Genomic DNA, 25,410 nt, shown 5'->3' on the forward strand with positions numbered 1-25,410 from the left:
TAGTTAAAACGGTCTCTATTTTTGAACAGTCTCTCTTTGTTTGACCAAATACTGTTCTCAGGGCTTCCCACTGATGGGACCCCAACGATCAGCGATGATCTGTGGGGAATATCGCTATAAGTGGTTGATTTCCCCACAGCGCCACCACAGGGGAAATGAGACATTACACAGTCTCCATTTAAATCAATGGGCTGTCTGGGTAATGCATGGATTTTCTCCAGAGAAAGAGACCCTGTAGCCCCCCTCTGTCCTCATAGATGAGGGTCCTGAAACTGTCCCCCTACCCCTAAACCCCTATAGACTATATGACCTATTACCTCTGACAGTGGGAATGTGACCACTGCACATTAGGAATCCGTATCAGAATCAATTCCCTTCTTTAAATACATTTCTAGTAGTCAGTATTCTGTGAATGGAGCTCTCACAGGGGTCACATAACAAGGGCAAATTGGGGCCCCTTCCTAATGGTGTTTGCAGAACTTAAAGGGTTTTTTCAGGTTCCTGATATTGACCTCCTATAGGTCATCAATATCCGATCCGTGAGAGCCTGACACCCTGCATCCCTCCAATCAGCGGTTCCTTCAATGGAACAGGAAGAACAGCGCCGTTCAATGTGAAGTGGCCGTGCTGGGTTACTGCAGCTTAGCTCCCATTGAAGTGAACAGAAGATGAGCTGCAGTAACCCCGCACGGCCACTACACTTTGAACAGCGCTGTTCTTCCTGTTCCATTGAAAGTGCTAGATCCAGCATCGGGGGAGAGGGGGGCCAGACCCCCCACTGATTGGATATTGATAACCTACCCTGAGGATATAGGTCATCAATATCAGCAGCCTGAAGAACCTCTTTAAAGGACTTCCATTTGCTTCCTCCTATCCTTGTGAACATACCCATAGAGAAGGATTGGGGCAAGTTGATTTGGGCCCCCTTTCCATCATGGGCCCCATGGCTGTTTCTAGGGCAGGGGTCAGCAACCTCCGGCGGCACTCTAGATGTTCTGAAACTACAACTCCCAGAATGCTCCATTCACCTATATGGCAGTTGTGAGAACAGCCGAGCATGTTTGCATGCTGGGAGTTGTAGTTTCATGCTGGAGAAGGTTGCTCATCCCTGCGCTGGGGAATGTAAGCCTATGATTGTATTAGAGAACTGCTCATAATGCAATACATGTAAAGTGAAAGCAGGGTTGCCCTTTAAGAGCAGTCTAGTCTAAATATGTGACAACCCCTATGACCACCAGGTTTTGTCACTTCCCATCGCTATTGCTAAACCTGCCCAAAATTCCAGATGATCATATCTTGTATATAAAATCATCGGATCATTGCAATCTCGTATAACTCATCCATCCGCTTCTGGGAACACAATGACCAAACTAAGCCGGCAACGTCCCACTTTTCCAAAATGGTTTCTAATTAACAACAGATATACAGATGTAGCAGAGACGACTCAGCGCCTTATCTCAGCCAGCAACAGGATTGTAAACGCATTAAAGGGGTATCCCGGTTGTGTACATTTATTGCCTACCCACAAGATAAGGGATAAGTATTACATCAGTTGGAATTCTACCACTGGGACCCTCACCAATCATGAGAATGGGGACCCCAGTGGAGCTCCCCGAAATGCCGGTCAGGCATGTACACAGCCGTTCAATTCATTTCTACGGCAGAACTCCCATAGAAATGAATGGGGCGGCTGTGTGCCTGTCCGACTGGCTTCTCCATCCATCTTGAAGGGCTCCATGGGGGTCTCTGTTCTCATGATCCCAGCAGTAGGACCCCCACCGATCTAATAGTTATCCCCTATTCTGTGGACAGGGGCTAATTGTACATAACCGGAATACTTCTTTAACTTTAAATCAATAGAAAAAAGTATCAAATTCAATTTGTTTCTGTAACAAGAGAACTGATTACATGGAAACCATCAGCAATCAGGCTAGCCGCTCTTGACAGCTCTTCATATGACAGTGCCTTATCGATTTATTTTTTTATGTAGTTTGCATAATCCAAGAGAACATGGGTCATGAACTGTCAAATTGGGGAAGGGCCCAGGCTAACACATGGCCGCCCAACCATATCCAATGTCTAATACCTGCACTGTGTATTCATGGGTTAAAAAGCCGATCTATGGGGGTATAAAAGGTGTCAAAGTGTTAATCCCACATTCAAAACCAATTTGTGGCAGGACAGGACATCAAGACATGTTATAAAAAGAACAGATCCATCAGGTTTCCTTTTAGCTGTAGGACATTTAGATTATGCACAGCCCAAAGTGTAATAAAAACAATAAAAAAAAACAATGACTGAAATCAGTTGAAAAGGCAACAGAGATTTCACACAAAGATGCCAGGATTTACGTTTATAGCCAAGGTGAGCGTCACTCTGCAGGTCTATGTGAACTGGATCAGCTCTGCTACATCTGTAGAGTAATTACATACATTGCATGATATGATTTTTAGAGTCTGCCACCTGTGCTATGAGTCAGTCCCTGGAAAGCTCAGGGTCCACCATAACTCAGAGGACGGCCGACGTCTTGATGGGTCACATTCCAGATCTGACCCTGTCCCTGCTCAAGGTCTTGGTGACTGACAGATAATCCGTTTATCCTCTTCCTGCCGCTACCTGTTCCAGGACTTCTGCTTGTCCTGCAGTGACCTCCTTCTCCCTCCTACTTCATTTACTTTTTTTGGGGGGGGATGCAACGAATATTCTGCCATCTCAAAAACTGCAGGTGATGATCGGCGTCTCCAGCTCAGAGGAAGTCTGAAATCCAGATCCCAATTCATCAGATCCTCAGGTGACTACCCTGTCCTCCTTGCTTTATGCTGCAGCTCTGTTTGCTCTGACTGGCTGCTGTGCATGAGCATAAGCTCTGCAGGAAGTCAATGCAGCAAATACAGAAAGATTCTAAACTGCAAGGAAATATGATCAGGAAACTGCGGCACAAAGAGTCTGGAGATCTGCTCAAAGGGGTTTTGTCACAAAGTACATTTATAGGATAGGTAATAAATGTATGACTTCGGGGGGGGGGGGGGGTCAAAGTGGAATATATATATATACACACTACTAAAAGTTAGGGATATTTGGCTTTCGGGTGAAATTTATTGAAAACTTAAAATGTTCCCGCTCCAGTGATATTATATCATGAAAGTCGGGCATTTAAGTAGAAGCAGCAATGGTGATTTCCTCATCTCACACAATTTATGGAGAGAAAAGCCGACCCCCGTGCTGGGTATACCGCCACAGAATGTCAGTGTCTCAGGAACTTGTCCTGTGGCCTTAAGCATCAATTCCAGCTTGACAACGACGTCTCCTGCTGTTCACAAGTTGCCTTATTGTCTCATGAGGCATGGCATACCTCTTTTCTTGAAGGGTGGCCCTCAGGTCATTGAGGTTCTGGGGTACAGAGTTACAATCCTCTACACGGCGGCGCAGCTGATCCCATAGGTTTTCAGTGGGATTCAGGTCTGGAGATAGTGCAGGCCACTCCATTTGAGGTCCCCCACCCTTCAGCAGCCGTTCCCTAATGATGGCACCTCGATGATCTGGTGCATTGTCCTCCATAAAGATGACATTAGGCCTGTGTTGTAGAGAGGCACATTGACTGGATTAATGATGTTCGAGTAGTATGGGCTTGTCACTGGACCAGTCACAAAGTGTAGGGCAGTCCTGTATGGACCAGACACACCAGCCCACACTATGACACCACCACCACCAAAGGCTCGTCTGGTGACAACAATGGCTGATGCATAGCGCTCTCCTTGACATCTCCAATATCGTTGGTGGCCATCATTTCTGCTCATCGTGAATCAACTTTCATCAGTAAACAGCACTGAGGTCAACTGGTCCCTCGTCCAGCGTAGATGCTCCATGGCCCATACAAGATGATGACACCTGTTGTCAGGGTTCCCTTGCAGACCACGCTGATGTAAACAGGTTCCAATGGTCTGACGTGACACTTAGATGCCTCTCACGTCCCTTAAATGTGCCTGGAGTTGTGTGGCATTCATCATCCGGTCCAGCAGGGCATTGTTCACAATGAAGCGGTCATCAGTGTGGGATGTGGCCAAAGGACGTCCACTTCTCTGCCTTTCTGTGACTCTTCCAGTCTCTCTGTATCTCTGATACAACCTGCTGATGACGCTCTAAGCTCAGTGGCCACTTCCATCTGAGAACATCCTGCTTGTCGCCTCGCAATGGCGAGGTACTGTTGATCAGTTGCTAGGTGTTGTCTTGGTCTCATGATGTCAAAATGTGAACAGCATGATGAGGAGGACGGTTTAATACCAATTCTACACTGAACAAAAATATAAACACAACACTTTCGGTTTTGCTCCCATTTTGCATGAGCTGAACTCAAAGATCTGAAACATTTTCTTCATACACAAAAGACCCATTACTCTCAAATATTGTTCACAAATCTGTCTGAATCCTTGTTAGTGAGAACTTCTCCTTTGCCGAGATAATCCATCCCACCTCACAGGTGTGGCATATCAAGGTGCTGATTAGACAGCATAAATACTGCATAGGTGTGCCTTAGACTGCCCACAATAAAAGGCCACTCTGAAATGTGCACAGTTTTTCCTTACTGGGAGGAAGGGGGTTCTGAAAACCAGTCAGTATCTGGTGTGGCCACCATTTGCCTCACGCAGTGCAGCACATCTCCGTCGCATAGAGTTGATCAGGTTGCTGATTGTGGCCTGTGGAATGTTGGTCCACTCCTCTGTGCGAAGTTGCAGAATATTGGCAGGAACTGGAACGCGCTGTCGTATGCGCCGATCCAGAGCATCCCAAACCTGCTCAATGGGTGACATGTCCGGTGAGTATGCTGGCCATGCAAGAACTGGGATGTTTTCAGCTTCCAGGAATTGTGTACAGATCCCTGCAATATAGGGCCGTGCATTGTCCTGCTGCAACATAAGGGGATGGTCGTGGATGAACGGCACAACAATGGGCCTCAGGATCTCGTCACGGTGTCTCTGTGCATTAAAAATGCCATCAATGAAATGCACCTGTGTTCGTTGTCCATAACATACGCCTGCGGATACCATAACCCCACCGCCACCAAAGGCCACACGATCCACAACGTTGACATCAGCAAACCGCTCACCCACACGACGCCACACACGCTGTCTGCCATCTGCCCTGAACAGTGAAAAGTGAGAGTAATGGGTCTTTTGTGTATGAAGAAAATGTTTCAGATCTTTGAGTTCAGCTCATGCAAAATGGGAGCAAAACCGAAAATGTGGTGTGTTTATATTTTTGTTCAGTGTAATAGTACCAGGAAATTTATTGGATGATTCGTGGATCAAACACCTGTTGTGAATTTTGCCGTTAAGCCCCTGGTTAGAGAACAGCAAGTTGTGCAAAAAGTACTGAAACACTGAAGAGTTGGACATGTGCATTCAGAAGTTTAGAGAAGGTCACATTAAGTTCTTCTGTAAAGGTCAGAGGGATTTTAGATTCATTCTGAAATTTCACCCACAAGCCAAATATCCCAAACTTTTTGTGAGTAGTTTATATATACAGTTGCAAGAAAAAGTATGTGAACCCTTTGGAATGATATGGATTTCTGCACCAATTGGTCATAAAATGTGATCTGATCTTCATCTAAGTCACAACAATAGACAATCACAGTCTGCTTAAACTAATAACACACAAAGAGTTAAATGTTACCATGTTTTTATTGAACACACCATGTAAACATTCACAATGCAGGTGGAAAAAGTATGTAAACCCCTAGACTAATGACATCTCCAAGAGCTAATTGGAGTGAGGTGTCAGCCAACTGGAGTCCAATCAATGATATGAGATTGGAGGTGTTGGTTACAGCTGCCCTGCCCTATAAAAAACACACACCAGTTCTGGGTTTGCTTTTCACAAGAAGCATTGCCTGATGTGAATGATGCCTCGCACAAAAGAGCTCTCAGAAGACCTACGATTAAGAATTGTTGACTTGCATAAAGCTGGAAAGGGTTATAAAAGTATCTCCAAAAGCCTTGCTGTTCATCCGTCCACGGTAAGACAAATTGTCTATAAATGGAGAAAGTTCAGCACCGCTGCTACTCTCCCTAGGAGTGGCCATCCTGTAAAGATTTCTGCAAGAGCACAGCGCAGACTGCTCAATGAGGTGAAGAAGAATCCTAGAGTGTCAGCTAAAGACTTACAAAAGTCTCTGGTATATGTTGACATCCCTGTTAGCGAATCTACGATACGTAAAACACTAAACAAGAATGGATTTCATGGGAGGATACCACAGAGGAAGCCACTGCTGTCCAAAAAACATTGCTGCACATTTACAGTTTGCACAAGAGCTCCTGGATGTTCCACAGCAGTACTGGCAAAATATTCTGTGGACAGAGGAAACCAAAGTTGAGTTGTTTGGAAGAAACATACAACACTATGTGTGGAGAAAAAGAGGCACAGCACCCCAACATCAAAACCTCATCCCGACTGTGAAGTATGGTGGTGGGGGCATCATGGTTTGGGGCTGCTTTGCTGCGTCAGGGCCTGGACGGATTGCTATCATCGAAGGAAAAATGAATTCCCAAGTTTATCAAGACATTTTGCAGGAGAACTTAAGGCCATCTGTCCACCAGCTGAAGCTCAACAGAAGATGGGTGTAGTAACAGGACAGCGACCCAAAGCATAGAAGTAAATCAACAACAGAATGGCTTAAACAGAAGAAAATCCGTCTTCTGGAGCGGCCCAGTCAGAGTCCTGACCTCAACCCGATTGAGATGCTGTGGCAGGACCTCAAGAAAGCGATTCACACCAGACATCCCAAGAATATTGCTGAACTAAAACAGTTCTGTAAAGAGGAATGGTCAAGAATTACTCCTGACCGTTGTGCACGTCTGATCTGCAACTACAGGGAACGTTTGGGTGAAGTTATTGCTGCCAAAGGAGCCTCAACCAGTTATTAAATCCAAGGGTTCACATACTTTTTCCACCTGCACTGTGAATGTTTACATGGTGTGTTCAATAAAAACATGGTAACATTCAATTCTTTGTGTGTTATTAGTTAAGCAGACTGTGATTGTCTATTGTTGTGACTTAGATGAAGATCAGATCACATTTTATGACCAATTTGTGCAGAAATCCATATCATTCCGAAGGGTTCACATACTTTTTCTTGCAACTGTATATATATATTTATCACATGTACCGTGAATGGGGCAATATCACACGCTCGCCTTCTGCTCCAGCTGTTATACCGCCACCACCTACTTTGTGTTGTTGAACTTTGCTTCATGTTCAATGAAAATGGAAAAACTTCACCTCTTTTTTTTTATTGAGGTTTTTACTTTGATAAAACATTACTGCCTTTGTTTGTTCATTTAAGATCATGTGTCACAGAATTTTTTCTTTGGTTCCAGTTAAAACCAGATAGTGACATATATACCTTTTTTTCTAATCAGTTTTTCTTTTTGGATTGTAGATTTTTTCAATTCTATTTTCTGAACAGGATTATGGGGGCGGCCATTTTGCCTGAGCTGTTCTTAACAGCATTTAGACATATGCTTTACAGCAGGCACCATGGGCCATAGACACAATAGTCAGAAGACCTCACTGACTTCTATGGGAGTTTTCTGGGCATGCTCTGTGCAGAGGTCAGGAGGAAGCAGATAAGCTGTGATATCACCTGCTGTGACGAGTGGATCCTGTATTTTATATGTAGGTTATATCTGTAATGGCAATCCTGCCTGTAATGATAATGAGATGACTGAAGTACAATAATCCGTACCGACCAAGAAGTGGCTCCGATTATTAGGCATAGTGGCCAGTGTATTTTTTTAATATAGATATTGACATGGAAAATTAAATGTAACCACACAAAAAAAAGTAAAAATGTGTTTAATATAAAAAACATGATTTAAACAGTAGGTCATTTTCTGATGACACATTCTCTTTAAAATGTAATTACCTGTCTGTATGATACTCCAAACCTGCACTCACTATTCTGCTGGTGCAGTCACTGTATACATACATTACTTATCCTGTACTGATCCTGAGTTACATCCTGTATTATACTCCAGAGCTGCACTCACTATTCTGCTGGTGCAGTCACTGTGTACATACATTACTTATCCTGTACTTATCCTGAGTTATATCCTGTATTATACTCCAGAGCTGCACTCACTATTCTGCTGGTGCAGTCACTGTGTACATACATTACTTATCCTGTACTGATCCTGAGTTACATCCTGTATTATACTCCAGAGCTGCACTCGCTATTCTGCTGGTGCAGTCACTGTGTACATACATTACTTATCCTGTACTGATCCTGAGTTACATCCTGTATTATACTCCAGAGCTGCACTCACTATTCTGCTGGTGCAGTCACTGTGTACATACATTACTTATCCTGTACTGATCCTGAGTTACATCCTGTATTATACTCCAGAGCTGCACTCACTATTCTGCTGGTGGAGTCACTGTGTACATACATTACTTATCCTGTACTGATCCTGAGTTACATCCTGTATTATACTCCAGAGCTGCACTCACTATTCTGCTGGTGCAGTCACTCTGTACATACATTACTTATCCTGTACTGATCCTGAGTTACATCCTGTATTATACTCCAGAGCTGCACTCACTATTCTGCTGGTGCAGTCACTGTGTACATACATTACTTATCCTGTACTGATCCTGAGTTACATCCTGTATTATACTCCAGAGCTGCACTCACTATTCTGCTGGTGGAGTCACTGTGTACATACATTACTTATCCTGTACTGATCCTGAGTTACATCCTGTATTATACTCCAGAGCTGCACTCACTATTCTGCTGGTGCAGTCACTCTGTACATACATTACTTATCCTGTACTGATCCTGAGTTACATCCTGTATTATACTCCAGAGCTGCACTCACTATTCTGCTGGTGCAATCACTGTGTACATACATTACTTATCCAGTACTGATCCGGAGTTGCATCCTGTATTATACTCCAGAGCTGCACTCACTATTCTGCTGGTGCAGTCACTCTGTACATACATTACTTATCCTGTACTGATCCTGAGTTACATCCTGTACTATACTCCGGAGCTGCACTCACTATTCTGCTGGTGGAGTCACTGTGTACATACATTACTTATCCTGTACTGATCCTGAGTTACATCCTGTACTATACTCCGGAGCTGCACTCACTATTCTGCTGGTGGAGTCACTGTGTACATACATTACTTATCGTGTACTGATCCTGAGTTACACCCTGTATTATACACCAGAGCTGCACTCACTGTTCTGCTGGTGCAGTCACTCTGTGCATACATTACTTATCCTGTACTGACCTTGCATACATTTATATACGTCTCTCCTGAGGACGGTCCTCTTCTCAGTATTTGGGGGGACCTGTAGTTATAGCAGATAATAAATGACGTCTCTGCTCTTCTCCCTCTTGGATTCATTGTCAAGGTCACTTCTACTCCCCTGTGCAGAGCGTGTACAAGACAGGCACAGCTGCAAATATAATGACCACTATTTAAGTCTGTTATGTGTGATACTGCCCACTGAGTCAGTGTATCAAAGCCCATCCTGTGTGATACAGGATCACAGGACCGCACAGTACTACTCCCCCCATCATGTAATGTGACCTTGGCCGACACGATTAGCCGGGGCCACTGACAGTGGTGGTGACTCAGGCAGCGTCAGTTCTCGCTCTGTCCATGACTTACGCCTGGTCATAATTCAGATCATGTGTTACCATTTCATTTTTGATACGCGGTTCCAAAGGAGCTGGAGATGCCGGACTCACTGGATGCGACATCTCCCAGCATTCTCTACTGTGTCAATTAAAACCAGGAGAGAATCTGATGGCAGCCACACAACATATTAGCCGCAACTGGGTTTGTTTATCTATCTATTATCTATTTATCTATCTAACATCTATCTCATATCTATCATCTATCTATCGCTAACATGTATCATCTTTTTCATATCTCTAAATATAATATTATTACAAAAAAACTGACTATATGAGATGAAGGACACGGTTATATATGTGATTTTTAGTTGCTTCAGACCCTGTGCTTGACATTCTATATTTCTGTTCTCAGGGAATATCTGTGTCAATAGCACCAGGCTCAGGAGTTGCCATTTAAGCAATTCTTCAATAAAGTATATAAAGTACCTCCATTCATGTCCCAGCTTTGTAGAGAACCCCCGTCCTCTGCCATCTTTCCATTTATGCTGAAATCCCTCTTTTTCACACCCCTGCCCCTTCTTTCCATATTTATATGTTATGTAATCTATCTTAGTCAGTGACTAAATCTTTTTATAGACAGTAACAACAGCAGCGACACCTACAGGCCATCACATGGAGCGCAGGGACCAATTCAAGCTAAAACTGCAAATGTTGTGCAAACTGCGAGGACATTCTGATACTTGCAAATGTCACAGTAAAACCATTGAATTTGTTAATTTTCATAAAATATATGTTACTACATGCAACATCATTATATTATCACATAAACCATGTTAATGACAACTGGAACACTATAATGCAATAAAATGTAACAAAAATATCAAACTGAAAACTCAACACAAAACATGGAGCCGATAGTGGTGGCTGCACTAGATTATCAGATATTGGGTTGGGTGTTTTTCAGCATTTTTTTGGTGCATTTTTTGCAGTTACACCATAAACTCCAGCTTAAAGTCTATAGGAAAGCAAAGGACCCTCAAGTATGTATATATATAATTATTTTATTTTTTTGCTTGTTTTAGAGGTGCTTACAAACGTAACTTTGAATCTGCTGGTTTTTACACTAAAAAATCACCAGAATAAGGGAATGTTCACACGAACGTGCTGTGTTTTGCAGTCCGCAAATTGCGGATCCGCGAAACACTGATGCCGCCCGTGTGCCTTCTGCAATTTGCGGGACGGAATGGACGGCAGCCCATTATAGAAATGCCTATTCTTGTCCGCAAAACGGACAAGAATAGGACATGATCTATAATTTTTGCGGGGCCACGGAACAGAGCAACGGATGCGGACAGCACACGGAGTGCTATCCGCATCTTTTGCAGCCCCATTGAAGTGAATGGGTCCGCAACAGAGTCGCAAAAAATGCTTCTCAGATGCGGACCAAAACACAGTCGTGTGAATGAGCCCTAAGTGCCAGAGGTTGTTCTTGGCACCTGTTTTTTGCAGCGGTTTTTGTGGTGTCACCTAATGAACAAAAATGCCAGGAGCAGAAAATCTGGCTTGTGTGTTGTATGTGTTTCATATGTCACATAGACCTTCAGCTAACATCTGGAGCTGGTGTTCATCAGTAAAAAACCGCTGCAAGAAATGCCACCAAAAACATGTGAAAGCAGCCTTAAAAACACAGATCTTGGAGTTCTTTCAAGCCTTTTTACATTGCCTTCTCTATAGGGAAAAAAATGTCATGAATAAAACATTATTGGTCAAAAACACTGAAAAAAAAAACACTCCAAAAGCTCAACCTCAAACCTCAAACTGCAGGTGGCCAGGAAAATGCGTATGGCTATTCTGCCATTTTTGTACAACCCAAAAAAATGTCAGTGAAAAAATTTGTGTAGCGATCCTTAAAGGGAACCTGTCACCGGGATTTTGGGTATAGAGCTAAGGACATAGGTTGCTAGATGGCCGCTAGCACATCCGCAATACCCAGTCCCCATAGCTCTGTGTGCTTTTATTGTGGAAAAAAAAAACGATTTGATACATCTGCAAATTAACCTGAGATGAGTCCTGTAGGTGAGATGAGTCGGGGACAGGACTCATCTCAGGTTAATTTGCATATGTATGAAATAGGTTTTTTTCCACAATAAAAGCACACAGAGCTATAGGGACTGGGTATTGCGGATGTGCTATCGGCCATCTAGCAACCCATGTCCTCAGCTCTATACACAAAATCCCGGGGACAGGTTCCCTTTAAGGTTGCATATTAATTCTGGGGAAGCCATGTCTTAGGTTATGGCTACATGACGTCATTTGTTGTGCGACTATTTGTCACAGCAATTTCGCACAACATATTTTATAATGTAAGTCTATATTGTCGCGCCGCGACATGTTACATCCAAGATGGATTTTTGTGCAAGTGTCGAGTCTCAGTCGCAGCGCGACACCATAGACTAGCATTATAAAATATGACACATGTTGCGGTGTAGTTGTACCCTACATGTCGCTGCTCTAGCCTTATGATCAGAACCAATTATTGAGTGCGCTACCCATGGGGGGAAATTAAACAACTGATCAGATTTTGTACTCCTGACAGAATCTCATTGTTTGCTGTGGACAACTGCTCCAATTCTCCATTTGCACCAGTTTTGATACATCTCCCCCATTGTCCAGATGAGCAGTCTGTACCCGCTGGTTTTCCAGCTGTTGCGGAACTACAACTCCTTGCATGTTGGCTGTCAGGGATTCCACAGAGTTGTAGTTTTGTATCAGCTGGAGAACCACAGGTCGGAGGTGAAATCAACTTAAAAAGTGCAAAAGGAGCAAATATAACCCTATGCATGTAATGCAGAACATATGGCTGTTCAGTCCTACCTTGCTTTATGTGGGTATAACCCCAAAACATTCTCCATGTGTGACCATAAATATTTACAAAGCATAAAAGAATACAATGTTACCAATGACACATTAGAGAGCACTCCTACCATTGGTCACAATGGCCAAGAACCATAATTAGAACTAATATCCAATGTCCTCCAATTTAAGGGAGGGTTCATATACTTTTTTTTTTTTTTTCCTGTTGGCCAAAATGAACCCATATGGTGGACTGTACCCTAACTGTTCACCTCCTGTTAGTATATGGAATGATGGAAATGCAGAGGTCCAGGCAGGATTTGCACATGGGCACATATCTAATATGGTAGAACCACCATCATGCAGATGAGGTTCAACCTGAGTGCAAGCTTTTGGGGAAAGGTTTAGAACCCAGTGAGGGTGAGTGATTTGATCAATATGTGCCGACCCCAGAAAACTCGCCTCCCCCTGTATGGATCCAAAATGAAGACCCGCTGATTGAGGGAGACCCTTCTCCTGGGTCACACTCACTATCTTTTTCTGTGCAAATATTTAACCCGTCCCCTGCCAGATCCTGCTACAGAGTTGTTTAACCCGTTTATTTCCCGACCTGTGGCTCCTGCCTGAACTTGTCCGCAAGATAAAATATTTTATAAACTTTCCCTGGTAATAATTAATTTACTGAGATCAAGATAAAAAAACAACAAAGATTACAGTTTGTGCTCCCAGGGGTAACTGCAAGAATGAAGTGCAGCAGCATTAGGCAACCTTTGACTCCTCACCCCCCGCCAGCAGTAGACATGCTGAGGCTTGTAGTCCTACAGCTCACAACCAATGCAATGTCGGACTGGGCTCCTAAGAGCTCACCAGAGGAAATGTTTTCTGGAGGTCCAACCCCAATATCATCAATAAAGTCTAACAGGTTTTGAATCAAAGAAATAGATCCTAGTGACACGTGATTGGCTCCAAGGCAGTCAAACTGTATTTTTCTGCTGGATCTTTGGGGCTCTTATGATATCAGAACCTGGGCCCACCTGAGGATTCTCTAGTACTCTGGTGGGCCAGTCTAATTCTGACTGTAAGCCCCAGCAGACCCTGCTCCGTCCTTTATATCCACCTGGCAGTCATCATTCTTAGTGCAATGGTACAAGGTGCAGCTAGAACTGAGGGTGCAAGTCCAAAAACTATTGGGGAAACAGCCTGCATTAACCGTTTCTATGTGAAACCTATAAGGCCTCTTTCACACAACCGTTTTTTGCGTTTTCCCTATACGGAACCATTCATTTCAATGCTTCCGCAAAAAAAAACGGAATGTACTCTGTATGCATTCTGTTTTCTGTATTTCCATTTTTCCGTTCTGTTGAAAGATAGAACGTGTCCTATTATTGCCCGCAAATCACGTTCCGTGGCTTTATTCAAGTCAATGGAAAAAACGGAACACATATGGAAATGCATCCGTATGTCTTCCGTATCCATTACGTTTTTGCAGAACCATCTATTGAAAATGTTATGCCTAGCCCAATTATTTTCTATGTAATTACTGTATACTGTATATGCCATACGGAAAAACGGAAAAGAAACAGAAACAAAAAAAATGGAACAAAGGATCCGTGAAAAACTGACCGCTAAACACTGAAAAAGCCATAGGATGGTGTGAAAGAAGCCTAAGTCCCAGCATACCCCGACATGCTGAGGGTCATAATCCAACACTAGATCAGTCTCCTCAACAATACAGACAAGTCTCCACTCCAGCATCTGGATTTATCATTCTCAGTGTGTCCTAGAATGCTGAGGGTTGTAGTTCCACTCATATGGTACTGTACAACTGATCAACAGCTGATCTGGATCTATTGTGTCCTGGAATACTGAGGCTTTTAGGTCAGTGAATGTGTGCAACTTGTGGTTTTCTAGATGAACTGCAACTCCCAGCATGCTACTGCCAGTGCATGAGATTATTACAGAGCAGTATTATAATGGGTGTGCAACCTGCGCTGAAACTCCAGATCCCGACCCGACTTCGGGCTTGCAGTTCCCCAATAGACGGCTATCCTCGCTGCATCAGCAGAGCTCCCAGCTCCGGTCAAGTGGTGCACTGTAGTTACAAAACTAAGTGACCTGCTCATCTGCAACCCTTTGCATGCCTTATGGTGTTTAACCCTTCATTCACTCCCTTAATCAAGCCCCTTCCAGACCACTACTCCAGCCTCTGCAGAGCATGGCCACATTTCCATCAACCCTATAGAGCACTTGTTATTTTTAGCAATCAGATGTAATCCCAAGGCTGTCAAAGCGCCACAGAGCATTGCTCCCCAGTCTTTCAACAGCTCCACTGTCTTGGAGTCCTTTGCATTATGTCACTGATCTCTAGCAGCAACTTGACAAGCTCCTAGACATCTCCTCACTGTGCTCCTGACAAAACATTGAGGACTAACCCCAAACAGATCTCTGCTTGCTGTGGATAACCTTCATCAAATATCTTGGGCATGTGGAGAGGGACATGTGAGAGCTTGTGGGATAAGTCAGCCAGGGTTATCATCATCATCATCATCATCATCATCATCATCATCATCATTCTAGGATCAATGCCTGCTGCTGGGTTCTACTCACCACCACAGTCCTATGATGTTTGCAGGACACAGGAGTATGAAGAAGAGACCCAGCTGAGTCCTGGACAGGGGCATCATGGTGGCTCTGGCAAAGGTGAGTGAGACAATTTCACAAGACAGATGAGATGGATATATAGCTCCTTCTGCTTCTTCCTCAGTGTAATCAAGGGGAGGCAGCCAAGAACTCACAAGGAGCTACATCAACAAGTAGAAAACTCCTAGGAATGCCTGGATTGTTCACTTTTTCTCCCTATGGGGATGGAGAAGAGGTGGGAGGACAGTAGCTTTACTCAGCATGTGCTGGAGCTCTGGGGACAGGGGGGCTACAAAATCCAGGTAGCTCCAGTGCGCAATCAGTGGGCACAGACTGTCCTGCAAGGCTGAGAGCAAAGAAAGGGGAGCAAGTTTTGGGAGGAACACACAAGGGTAGTGGGTGGAGAGATGAAAGACAAGGAGGAGGAAAGGAGGGAAGAGATAGAGGGAGGTGAATCAGAATTATTAATTGTGCATTGCCTCCATAGTGATAGTTGTACCATGGTCTATATCCAGGCATGACGCTGCAGCAGAGGGTGGCGCAGGTGAAATGCACTTCTCTCAGTCCACCATCTACTCCCTCCAGCCCCCAAAATCTCCCCTGTCATTCAAAAGTTTGCAGAAGAATGCAGAAAAGACCTGGCAGTGTCTTCCTTCTGCAGGGAGGAGAGAATGGGAGGATTAAATAAAAATGAATTTCTTAAAGCAGCCACTGGTGATAAATGGACAAAGAGGAGGAAAAACTGCAACAATGTAACAAATGCCCAATAGCGCGAGGATGAGAGGAGGAAGCAGAGCAAACCTCTCAGGAATGAAGTCCCTGCAGGTGGCAGCTCCTGGGCAGAGGTTATCTACTGATGGAAGAGGAGAAGGAGAGATAACGTCAGGCACAAGACGCAGACATGGGAAGACTTCAGGACTTTCTGGGGGGGGGGGGGGGTCTTTTGACTTTAAAGGAATTTAAAGGCGGATTTTAGCCGCACGATTGGCCGATTATCAGGAACGAATGTCAATACGAATGTTCATTCTGCTAATCTGCCGGTGTATAGGGCTCATGCACACTAACGGATTTGTTTTCCATTTTTATTCTGCGTTTTTTTGTTTTTTTTGCGGCCCGTATGCAGAACCATTCACTTCAATGGGTAGGCAAAAAAAATATAAAAATGAGGAAATGACTCCGTGTGCGTTCTATTTCCATACGTCCGCATGGCCGTTCTGTAAAAAAGATAGAACATGTCCTATTCTTTGTAAAAGAGTGATAGGCACGCACCATAAGGAATCACAAAGGACGTAAGGTGTTCAGATATCAAACAGATTTTATTTGTACGTAACACACTAATAAAAGTAATCAAAAGTTTAAAATATATAAAAATAAAAATAGAATATAAATGCAATAAAAATAATGAGCTATGCGAGTCTGTTCCGCCAATGTTCCTATTATGGGCAGTCTATATAAATTAAGGACGTATTGTACCTAGAAAAAAAACAAAACAATTTTTGCGGACAAGGATAGGCATTGTTACAATGGATCCGCAAAAAAAACAACTAAACGATTCAATACAGATGTCACATGGACGTCATCTGTATTTTTTGTGGATCCTTGTTTTGCAGACTGCAAAATACCAACGATCACCCAATGAATGTGCAACACTGTTTCATTAGGCGAAATGATCTTTCATGCGGACATCTCAATCATCGTTTCTGGGCACTTTTAGGTACTTGTCAGTCCCTTCCCGATAATTGCCCGCTCGGTTGACTGTAGCATCAAGGATGAATAAAGAGAGTGAAGTAAATCAAAGTGGCAATTTCTTGTTATTTTCTTATCTTGCATAGACTCTGGGGGTAAGTTTGTAAACAGATTGCTTCATTTATTGTCTTATTTCCAATCTGCCAGCGTTACCTGCTCGCTCAGTGTCTGCACAAACATTTTTCCTACAACTTGCATCCTGTAAAATCTCTCTTTTGCACCAGTCATGGACGGATAACTTCAGGTCTACAATACCTGCATTATGTGAAGGGTGAGACTAGGATTTGGTTATTGTCTCCAGCAATCTGCAGAATTGTGAATTCTGCTCTGGACTACAATAACTCAGGGAAGTTGTGCACTTCATTTATAAAGTCTATGTCATTTTCTTTTCCATTATATTGGTGGCCGGATAAGGACATGTCAGACCTGCAATCCATTGTAGAGGAGTCTCCAAAGAGTGAAAAGTTACAGAATGACATTATAAGGTCTCGTTTACATTTCTGCATGTCACTGACGTATGCGGTCTGCATTTTCCACGGACAGAGCATGTACCTGCGGATCAGTGAAAATGTCACGGAGACATGCATTACTTTGGTCCATGATGCAGAAAAAACATAACCATTATAGTCTATGGGTCCATGAAAAAACATGGACACAACACAGATGGCATCCGTGTTGCATCTGTGTTTGATCCGTTTTTCACTGACCACTGATAGAAGAGGCTTTGGAAATGAACTTTCAGCCTAGCAGTGTTTGTGGAGTATGGGTGACACACGGAGGGCAAAAAACAGACACCGACGAAACACTGAAGCTTCACGGACATCTCATGCAATCAAGTGTTTTATTTTTCTGTTTTCAATCCAGTTTTTTTACAGGTCCGTATGGGAACCATTCACTTGATGGAACCATATTTTTTTTCAGTTTTTTTTGCGTTCCGTATACGGACCATATATATGAGACCAATAATTTCAATGGATCGGCAAAAAAAACGGAAGGTACTCCGTATGCCTTCCGTTTCCGTTCAAAGATAGAACATGTCCTATTATTGTCCGCATAACGGACAAGGATAGTACTGTTCTATCAGGGGCCAGCTGTTCCGTTCCGCAAAAAACGGAATGCACACGGACGTCATCCGTATTTTTTTCGGATCCGTTTTTTGCGGACCGCAAAATACTGAAAAAGCCATAGGGTCATGTGCAAGAGGCCAATGGGTCAGTTTCTGTATGTCTGCATGTCCATTCCGCAAAAAAATGTCCTATTCTTGTCTATTTTGCGGACAAGGACAGGCATCGTTAGCACCCAGCGTATGCCCTAGGACGACTCCTTTCACACTGCATCTGTAAAGTCCGCCAAAGGTTTCCTTCCCAACTAAAACCTATGGTGCATACATTTAACGAATGTCACTGTTATCCATCCCCCATAGTTGTCCATGCTAAAAAAAAAAAAAAAATGTGTATATTACACAATATACTGTACATTATTTTTTTTATGTGAGCTCAGCCTAAAAAATGCAATTTTTGCCATTTTTATACGTTTGGCTCTGACAGGTCTGTGTCCATGAACTCATTATAAGCTGCTCACCTCAGGCTAGGGGGCGCTTGGACAGTAAAAACAGAGACCACCACAACCACTATGCAACGTCAATGTATCCTTAGGGTTAAGAAGTTGCAGGTAACAATCGCGAGAATGCAGTACACGATGGTAGTTGTAGTGAACCCACCTCTCCCCATAGGGAATCAATGAGGTGGAGTAATGATCGCAATTAGGGATGAGCGAATTTCAGGTTATGAAATTCATTCAGGCTTCGTTTACTGGTAAAAGGTAAATTGCGTTATGGATTTCGTTGCCACGGACCATAACGCAATTCTATGACGGAATGCCTTTAGAGGACTTCCCTGCATAACGGAAACGGGACGGATCTGTTTTGCAGCCCATAGACTTCTGTTATGGCGTAATGAATAACGGAAGTCCTCTAAAGGCATTCCGTTATGCCTTCCATCATAGAATTGCGTTATGGTCCGTGGTAACGAAATCCATAACGCAATTCACTTTTTACCAGTAAACGAAGCCTGAATGAATTTCTAAATATGAAATTCGCTCATCTCTTATCACAACACCCTGAGAATTTCCTTTTTTTCCTTTTTTCTTTTCTAGATCACGTCCATGATGTTTCTGTCCAGGCAGCAGAAGCTGCTGTGAGTCCTGGGAGCAGAGGTCGTCCTATGAAAATGTCAATCATTTCCTCTGTCTGTCTAATAAAAAATGAGTTTTGCTGCATGCCGCCTGTCAGTAATTCACCTGTAGCCCGAGGCTGGAGTCTTGTACGTGGGGGGGGGGGTTGGGACGGATGATGTGCCTCTCTGGATTGAGACACCAAACTGTCCTGGGAGAAATAGTCATGCATGTACAGACCCAATCTATGGTGCATTGCAACACATCCTATCTTGAGCATTAACCCAGCTCCTAATACACGGGCACTGTTCCGTGTGCATTCCGGAGATGCGGAATGGTGCGGAACGGAACCCTATGGGAGCACTACGGAGTGCTTCCGTGGGGTTTCGTCCCGTACTTCTGTTCAGCAAAAAGATAGAACATGTCCTATCTTTTTGCGGAACAGCCGGACCGCGGACCCATTAAAGTGAATGGGTCCGCGATCCGCTGCGGCTGCCCCACGGATGGTGTTCGTGCATTGCGGCCACGGGGAACACAGGTTCGTGTGCAGGAGGCCTAAATGTTATTAGAAAAGTGCATTCTATGAGGACTCCATTTTTACAACTGTATCCAGTTTAGACAATCCTCTGTGAGGTAAACATTCTTCACTCCAGACTGATACATTTTACCTGCATTGATACATTGTAGCAAACTATCAGGACAGGAGAGAGATTTGTGCTGCTGATGAGGATTGTCTAGACTGGATACAATTGTAACAAACCTTCAGCTGTTACGTACAAGGTGAGTTCAGGTTCTCATCCTGTGGACATAAACAATAATGTACTCATTCAAGAAGAGCAAGCAGTGATCTTGGTGAAGTGTAATAGAAAGTTGTCGAACTTCTTAATGTTCAAGGATTAAAGGGGTCCTCTCACTTCAGCAAATAGTCTTTATTATGTAGAGAAAGTTAATACCAGGCACTTCCTAATGTATTGTGATTGTCCATATTGCCTCCTTGGCTGGCTTGAATCATTTTTCCATCACATTATACACGGCTCATTTCCTTGGTTACGACCATCCTGCAACCCATCACCGGTGGTCGTGCTTGCACCAGATAGGAAAAAACTCCAGCCGCTATGTGTTCCTGGCCACTAGAAAGGCCGTCGCTTTTTCCTATAGTGTGCAAGCACGACCACCGGTGATGGATTGCAGGGTGGTCGTAACCAAGGAAATGAGCCGTGTATAATGTGATGGAAAAATGATTCAAGCCAGCAAAGAAGGTCAATCACAATACATTAGGAAGTGCCTTGTATTAACTTTCTCTACATGATAAATGCCATTTACTGAAGTGAGAGGACCCCTTCAAGCTTTATTTACATACAGCCAGAACCCCCCTTAAAGGTCCACCACAAACCCTGTGGGTACAATGGAGAATTTCACAATTATGAGATTCTGTTGAGATTCCACTTTCAGTATGAATCAGTTTAGAAAACTGAATTTTATGCGTCTCCGTTACACAAACACTGACTCTCGGCGCTCGCAGTAGAATAAATTCTAACCCACGAGGGCACGTTTCCCTTCTCCAGCCCGAGAGATTTATGGAGCTCGGCTGAGGATTACGAAATATTAATATAAATGTTTATTTCTCCATTCATGTTTCGCAGTCAGTGGATATTTTATGATCTGTGAAAGTACTATTGTTTTGTGAGTGTAATGTAGGGTGAGAATGGCCTGTGTACCAAGAGCTTGCACTCTAATCTACAGGAGATGACAGATCTTTGAAGAGACGGTCCATTTCATGTTGGTCAATTATAGTTATGGTCCCACTCTCCTTAACCCTGTAATAGGATAAGTGGTAGGTATCTAATTGATGGAGGTCCGACTGTTGGGGCCCGCACCAAACCGGGGTCCCTGAGTCTTCATTCAGCTCTATCGGACTCCAAAGAGAAGCTGGACTATGTCCTTCAGTCCCATGCATGCATGACCGAGAACCCCCGTTCTTGTGATCAGTGGTGGTCCCAGCAGACAAACCCCCTCTGATCAGGTACCTGTACCTCATTTAGTAGGGTTGATCCTGCTGGCAAGTGGTCTTTAACTAAAAACGAAGCGTATAGGGAAAAAGACTAACCAAGAAGTGGTGGACCAAGCCTGGAGTTGGGAGTGATTATGGCTGGGGCGTTAGCGCCTGAAAAGATGGATAGAACCACCAACCCACCTGGGCATGAAGCCATCTTAAAAATGCAGGTGACAATGGACCAGATCAGATTCTGTTCCCCTGACGTATCCTAAGGAGACTTGTGTGTCTGGCTGCCTAATGATGGGTGATAATGTAAGTATGCAGTGCCTGGATGACATCATCAGCCCCAGCTACAGTGCCAGCATGGTGACATCATCAACTCCAGCTGCAGTGCCACAATGACATCAATCCTAGCTACAGTGCCAGCATGGTGACATCAGCCCCAACTACAGTGCCAGCATGGTGACATCATCAGCTACAGCGCCAGCATGTAGACATCATCATCCCCAGCTACAGTGCCAGCATGGTGACATCATCATCCCCAGCTACAGTGCAGCATGGTGACATCATCATCCCCAGCTACAGTGCAGCATGGTGACATCATCAACCCCAGCAACAGTGCCAGCATGGTGACATCATCAACCCCAGCTACAGTGCCAGCATGGTGACATCATCAGCTACAGCGCCAGCATGTAGACATCATCATCCCCAGCTACAGTGCCAGCATGGTGACATCATCATCCCCAGCTACAGTGCAGCATGGTGACATCATCATCCCCAGCTACAGTGCAGCATGGTGACATCATCAACCCCAGCAACAGTGCCAGCATGGTGACATCATCAACCCCAGCTACAGTGCCAGCATGGTGACATCATCAACCCCAGCTACAGTGCCAGCATGGTGACATCATCAACCCCAGCTACAGTGCCAGCATGGTGACATCATCAACCCCAGCTACAGTGCCAGCATGGTGACATCATCAACCCCAGTTGCAGTGCCACAATGACATCATCAATCCTAGCTACAGTGCCAGCAAGGTGACATTATCAGCCCCTGCGACAGTGCAGACATGGTGACATCATCAGCCCCAGCATGATGACGTCATCAGTAAGCAATGGCACTTTAAGATGACATTTAGAATTGAGAGGAGGTAGTTTGGGTTGTTAGGGGGGATGGACAGCTATGGTACAAAGAAGGTACCCTCATTACAACTCGCTTAGGCCCTAATGGGGTATGTGGAGTTTTTCCAGATGAGACACCCCTTAAAATGAGGTCATGGGGACAGATAAGGACATTAGGAGTTGGGGAAGGGGCACTTTGGGCAAAACTCTGAAATTTTCCTTTAAGTTCAGAGTCCGAGCAGTGAGACAGGTGAATGAGGTGAAGGCTTCTCCGCCTTTTTAGGAAAAAAAGAAAAAAATTGTCGGAAAAAAGAATTCTTTGCCAGATGGGCCGTTCGAGAAATTCTTCGAGGATGAAGAGCTCTCAATCACATGAAGAAACAGTAGGAACAAGGTCACATGTCGGGGGCGTCCGGACAAATTCATTTCCTTTTTTCCATTCACTCTTATTTCCTATTTATTCAGAAAAAAAAAACCTGAAACTCCCGCAAGTTTATTTACGACTCCTCGGTATAATTAAAGGGCGGCTCCACTTAGAGGGGGCAAAAATGTGACAACCACTGTGACCACCATAAATACTCATGTATAGGAGGTGCGGAGGTGGTAGTCACAGCTCTGCTACCCCTCTGCTACACAAGAAGACACCAGGATTATAAATGGCAGCTTCTAATCCACCATAGAGGTGAAAGGGGCCCCGCTGTTCATCTGTGGGCCTCCGATTGTAAAGAAATTGGGGCATGTGCCATTGGATGCCACTTTGCGAAGGTACATAGAGAATTGCTGCAAGAGGAGAATAAGGGGCATGACACCGCTGAAGCCAGTCACTGGCTGCAGCAGCGCATGGGACAACGTACATGCTGGAGTTGATGGGGACCAGAAGTCCAGTGCAGATAGGTCGGGAGCCATGGAGCCAGAACAAATCCATGGGACTCAGGGACTGCTTGGTGGGAGGGGAGGTTTAAAAAAAAAAAAAAAGCTGGACAACCCCTTTAAGCTTCCATTTAAAAAAAAAATAATTGCATTAGGAACAATTGAAATTGAACAATGTTTCAAAATTCTATATATTTAGTGGGGGAAGAATTCCGTTTTCTTTCTCTTTCCAATGAATTCTTTCACATGATTTCCCCAAATTATAAATTTACAAAATACTTTAAATTCAAAATTTTCGACCTAAAAAACAATATTCTGCATCCAAAATTTCCACTTGCTTCTTTCATGAGGGAATGCGGTTAACCCTTGGCAGCCTGCAGCGTCTGTTGTCGCTGCCCTGAGCGGACGGCGTGGAATCTCTTTGTGCCTCTGTGGTTGTTGTTGTTTGTGTTGTGACAACATCGTGGCGGTGTCAGGTTAGACGCCATTTTCCTGTTTCCTAATGACCATCAGAAGGGAAGCAAAAATCCGCAGGGCAAAGGTCCCTCTTCCCGTTCAGGTGTCCAGCCGCAGAAGGACGCCTCTCCACCTTCATTGCTAGACAAAACACCTGCAGCCAAATACAGCTGTGCACGGCGAGGACGTGACGGGCGGTGGTGCACTGCCATGCAGGAGCCGCTGATAGGACCTCTTGTCCGTATTAATAAAATGGCTGCTGTGTGGTTTAGTCCTGGAACAATCGTGTGTTTGAAGGCTCCGGGTGGGCTCATTGTGCACCTGAAGAGCGATCTGTCCGCAGCTGAGAGATAACCCTGACATGGAGCCAAGCAACCGGTGCTGAAATACCAGGATCTTCTGCTGCGGCGGAGGAGGCGGCGGCGCTGGTCCCCCCTATGGTGAATGGTGTGGCCACAGACAGGCGGACAGGTGTAAATGCTTATCAGATCAGGGGCCAAATGAAAAAAAAATAAACTCTTTGATTTTCGACGCTGGGGTTTGGGGAAAAGCTGGGAAAGCAGAACCAAAGCTGAAGGCAGCAGGTGCAAGCGGCAGACGGATCCTGACGGCGGGTCATTCACAGAGTCTCATCATGTAGTGGACCCCCCCAGTCATCATGTAATGGACCCCCCTCAGTCATCATGTAATGGACCCCCCCCCAGTCATCATGTAATGGACCCCCCCAGTCATCATGTAATGGACCCCCCCTCAGTCATCATGTAATGGACCCCCCTCAGTCATCATGTAATGGACCCCCCCTCAGTCATCATGTAATGGACCCCCCCAGTCATCATGTAATGGACCCCCCTCAGTCATCATGTAATGGACCCCCCCTCAGTCATCATGTAATGGACCCCCCCAGTCATCATGTAATGGACCCCCCCCCAGTCATCATGTAATGGACCCCCCTCAGTCATCATGTAATGGACCCCCCCTCAGTCATCATGTAATGGACCCCCCCAGTCATGTAATTGACCCCCCAGTCATCATGTATTGGACCCCCAGTCATGTAATGGACCCCCCAGTCATCATGTAATGGACCCCCCCCAGTCATCATGTAATGGACCCCCCCCAGTCATCATGTAATGGACCCCCCCAGTCATCATGTAATGGACCCCCCCTCAGTCATCATGTAATGGACCCTCCCTCAGTCATCATGTAATGGACCCCCCTCAGTCATCATGTAATGGACCCCCCCCCTCAGTCATCATGTAATGGACCCCCCTCAGTCATCATGTAATGGACCCCCCCCCCTCAGTCATCATGTAATGGAACCTCCCTCAGTCATCATGTAATGGACCCCCCCCTCAGTCATCATGTAATGGACCCCCCCTCAGTCATCATGTAATGGACCCTCCCTCAGTCATCATGTAATGGACCCCCCCCAGTCATCATGTAATGGACCCCCCCCTCAGTCATCATGTAATGGACCCCCCCCCCCCTCAGTCATCATGTAATGGACCCCCCCAGTCATCATGTAATGGACCCCCCCCAGTCATCATGTAATGGACCCTCCCCCAGTCATCATGTAATGGACCCCCCCTCAGTCATCATGTAATGGACCCCCCCTCAGTCATCATGTAATGGACCCCCCCCCCCAGTCATCATGTAATATGGACCCCCCCCAGTCATCATATAATGGACCCCCCCAACTCATCATGTAATGGACCCCCCCCAGTCATCATGTAATGGACCCCCCTCAGTCATCATGTAATGGACCCCCCTCCAGTCATCATGTAATGGACCCCCCCTCAGTCATCATGTAATGGACCCCCCCTCAGTTGTCATGTAATGGACCCCCCCTCAGTTGTCATGTAATGGACCCCCCCTCAGTCATCATGTAATGGACCCCCCCTCAGTCATCATGT

The 25,410-nt window shown here is 44.8% G+C and overlaps 1 protein-coding gene across 2 annotated transcripts in view; it reads right to left on the reverse strand.

Moving 5' to 3' along the window:
* The window catches only part of WNT6 (Wnt family member 6), an 80,982-nt gene extending 65,532 nt beyond the window's left edge, over nucleotides 1-15,450 (reverse strand). For both annotated transcript variants that reach the window (XM_044303702.1, XM_044303701.1), the window contains exon 1: nucleotides 15,106-15,450. Coding sequence is in view for 1 of the 2 variants with exons in the window: in XM_044303701.1 (XP_044159636.1) it covers nucleotides 15,106-15,182 (77 nt within the window). In the remaining variant the exon portion in view is untranslated. The remainder of the gene's footprint in view (nucleotides 1-15,105) is intronic.
* Nucleotides 15,451-25,410: the final 9,960 nt, after the last annotated feature.

Source organism: Bufo gargarizans, chromosome 8 (genome assembly GCF_014858855.1).
Source record: "Bufo gargarizans isolate SCDJY-AF-19 chromosome 8, ASM1485885v1, whole genome shotgun sequence".
Taxonomy (NCBI): Eukaryota; Metazoa; Chordata; class Amphibia; order Anura; family Bufonidae; genus Bufo; species Bufo gargarizans.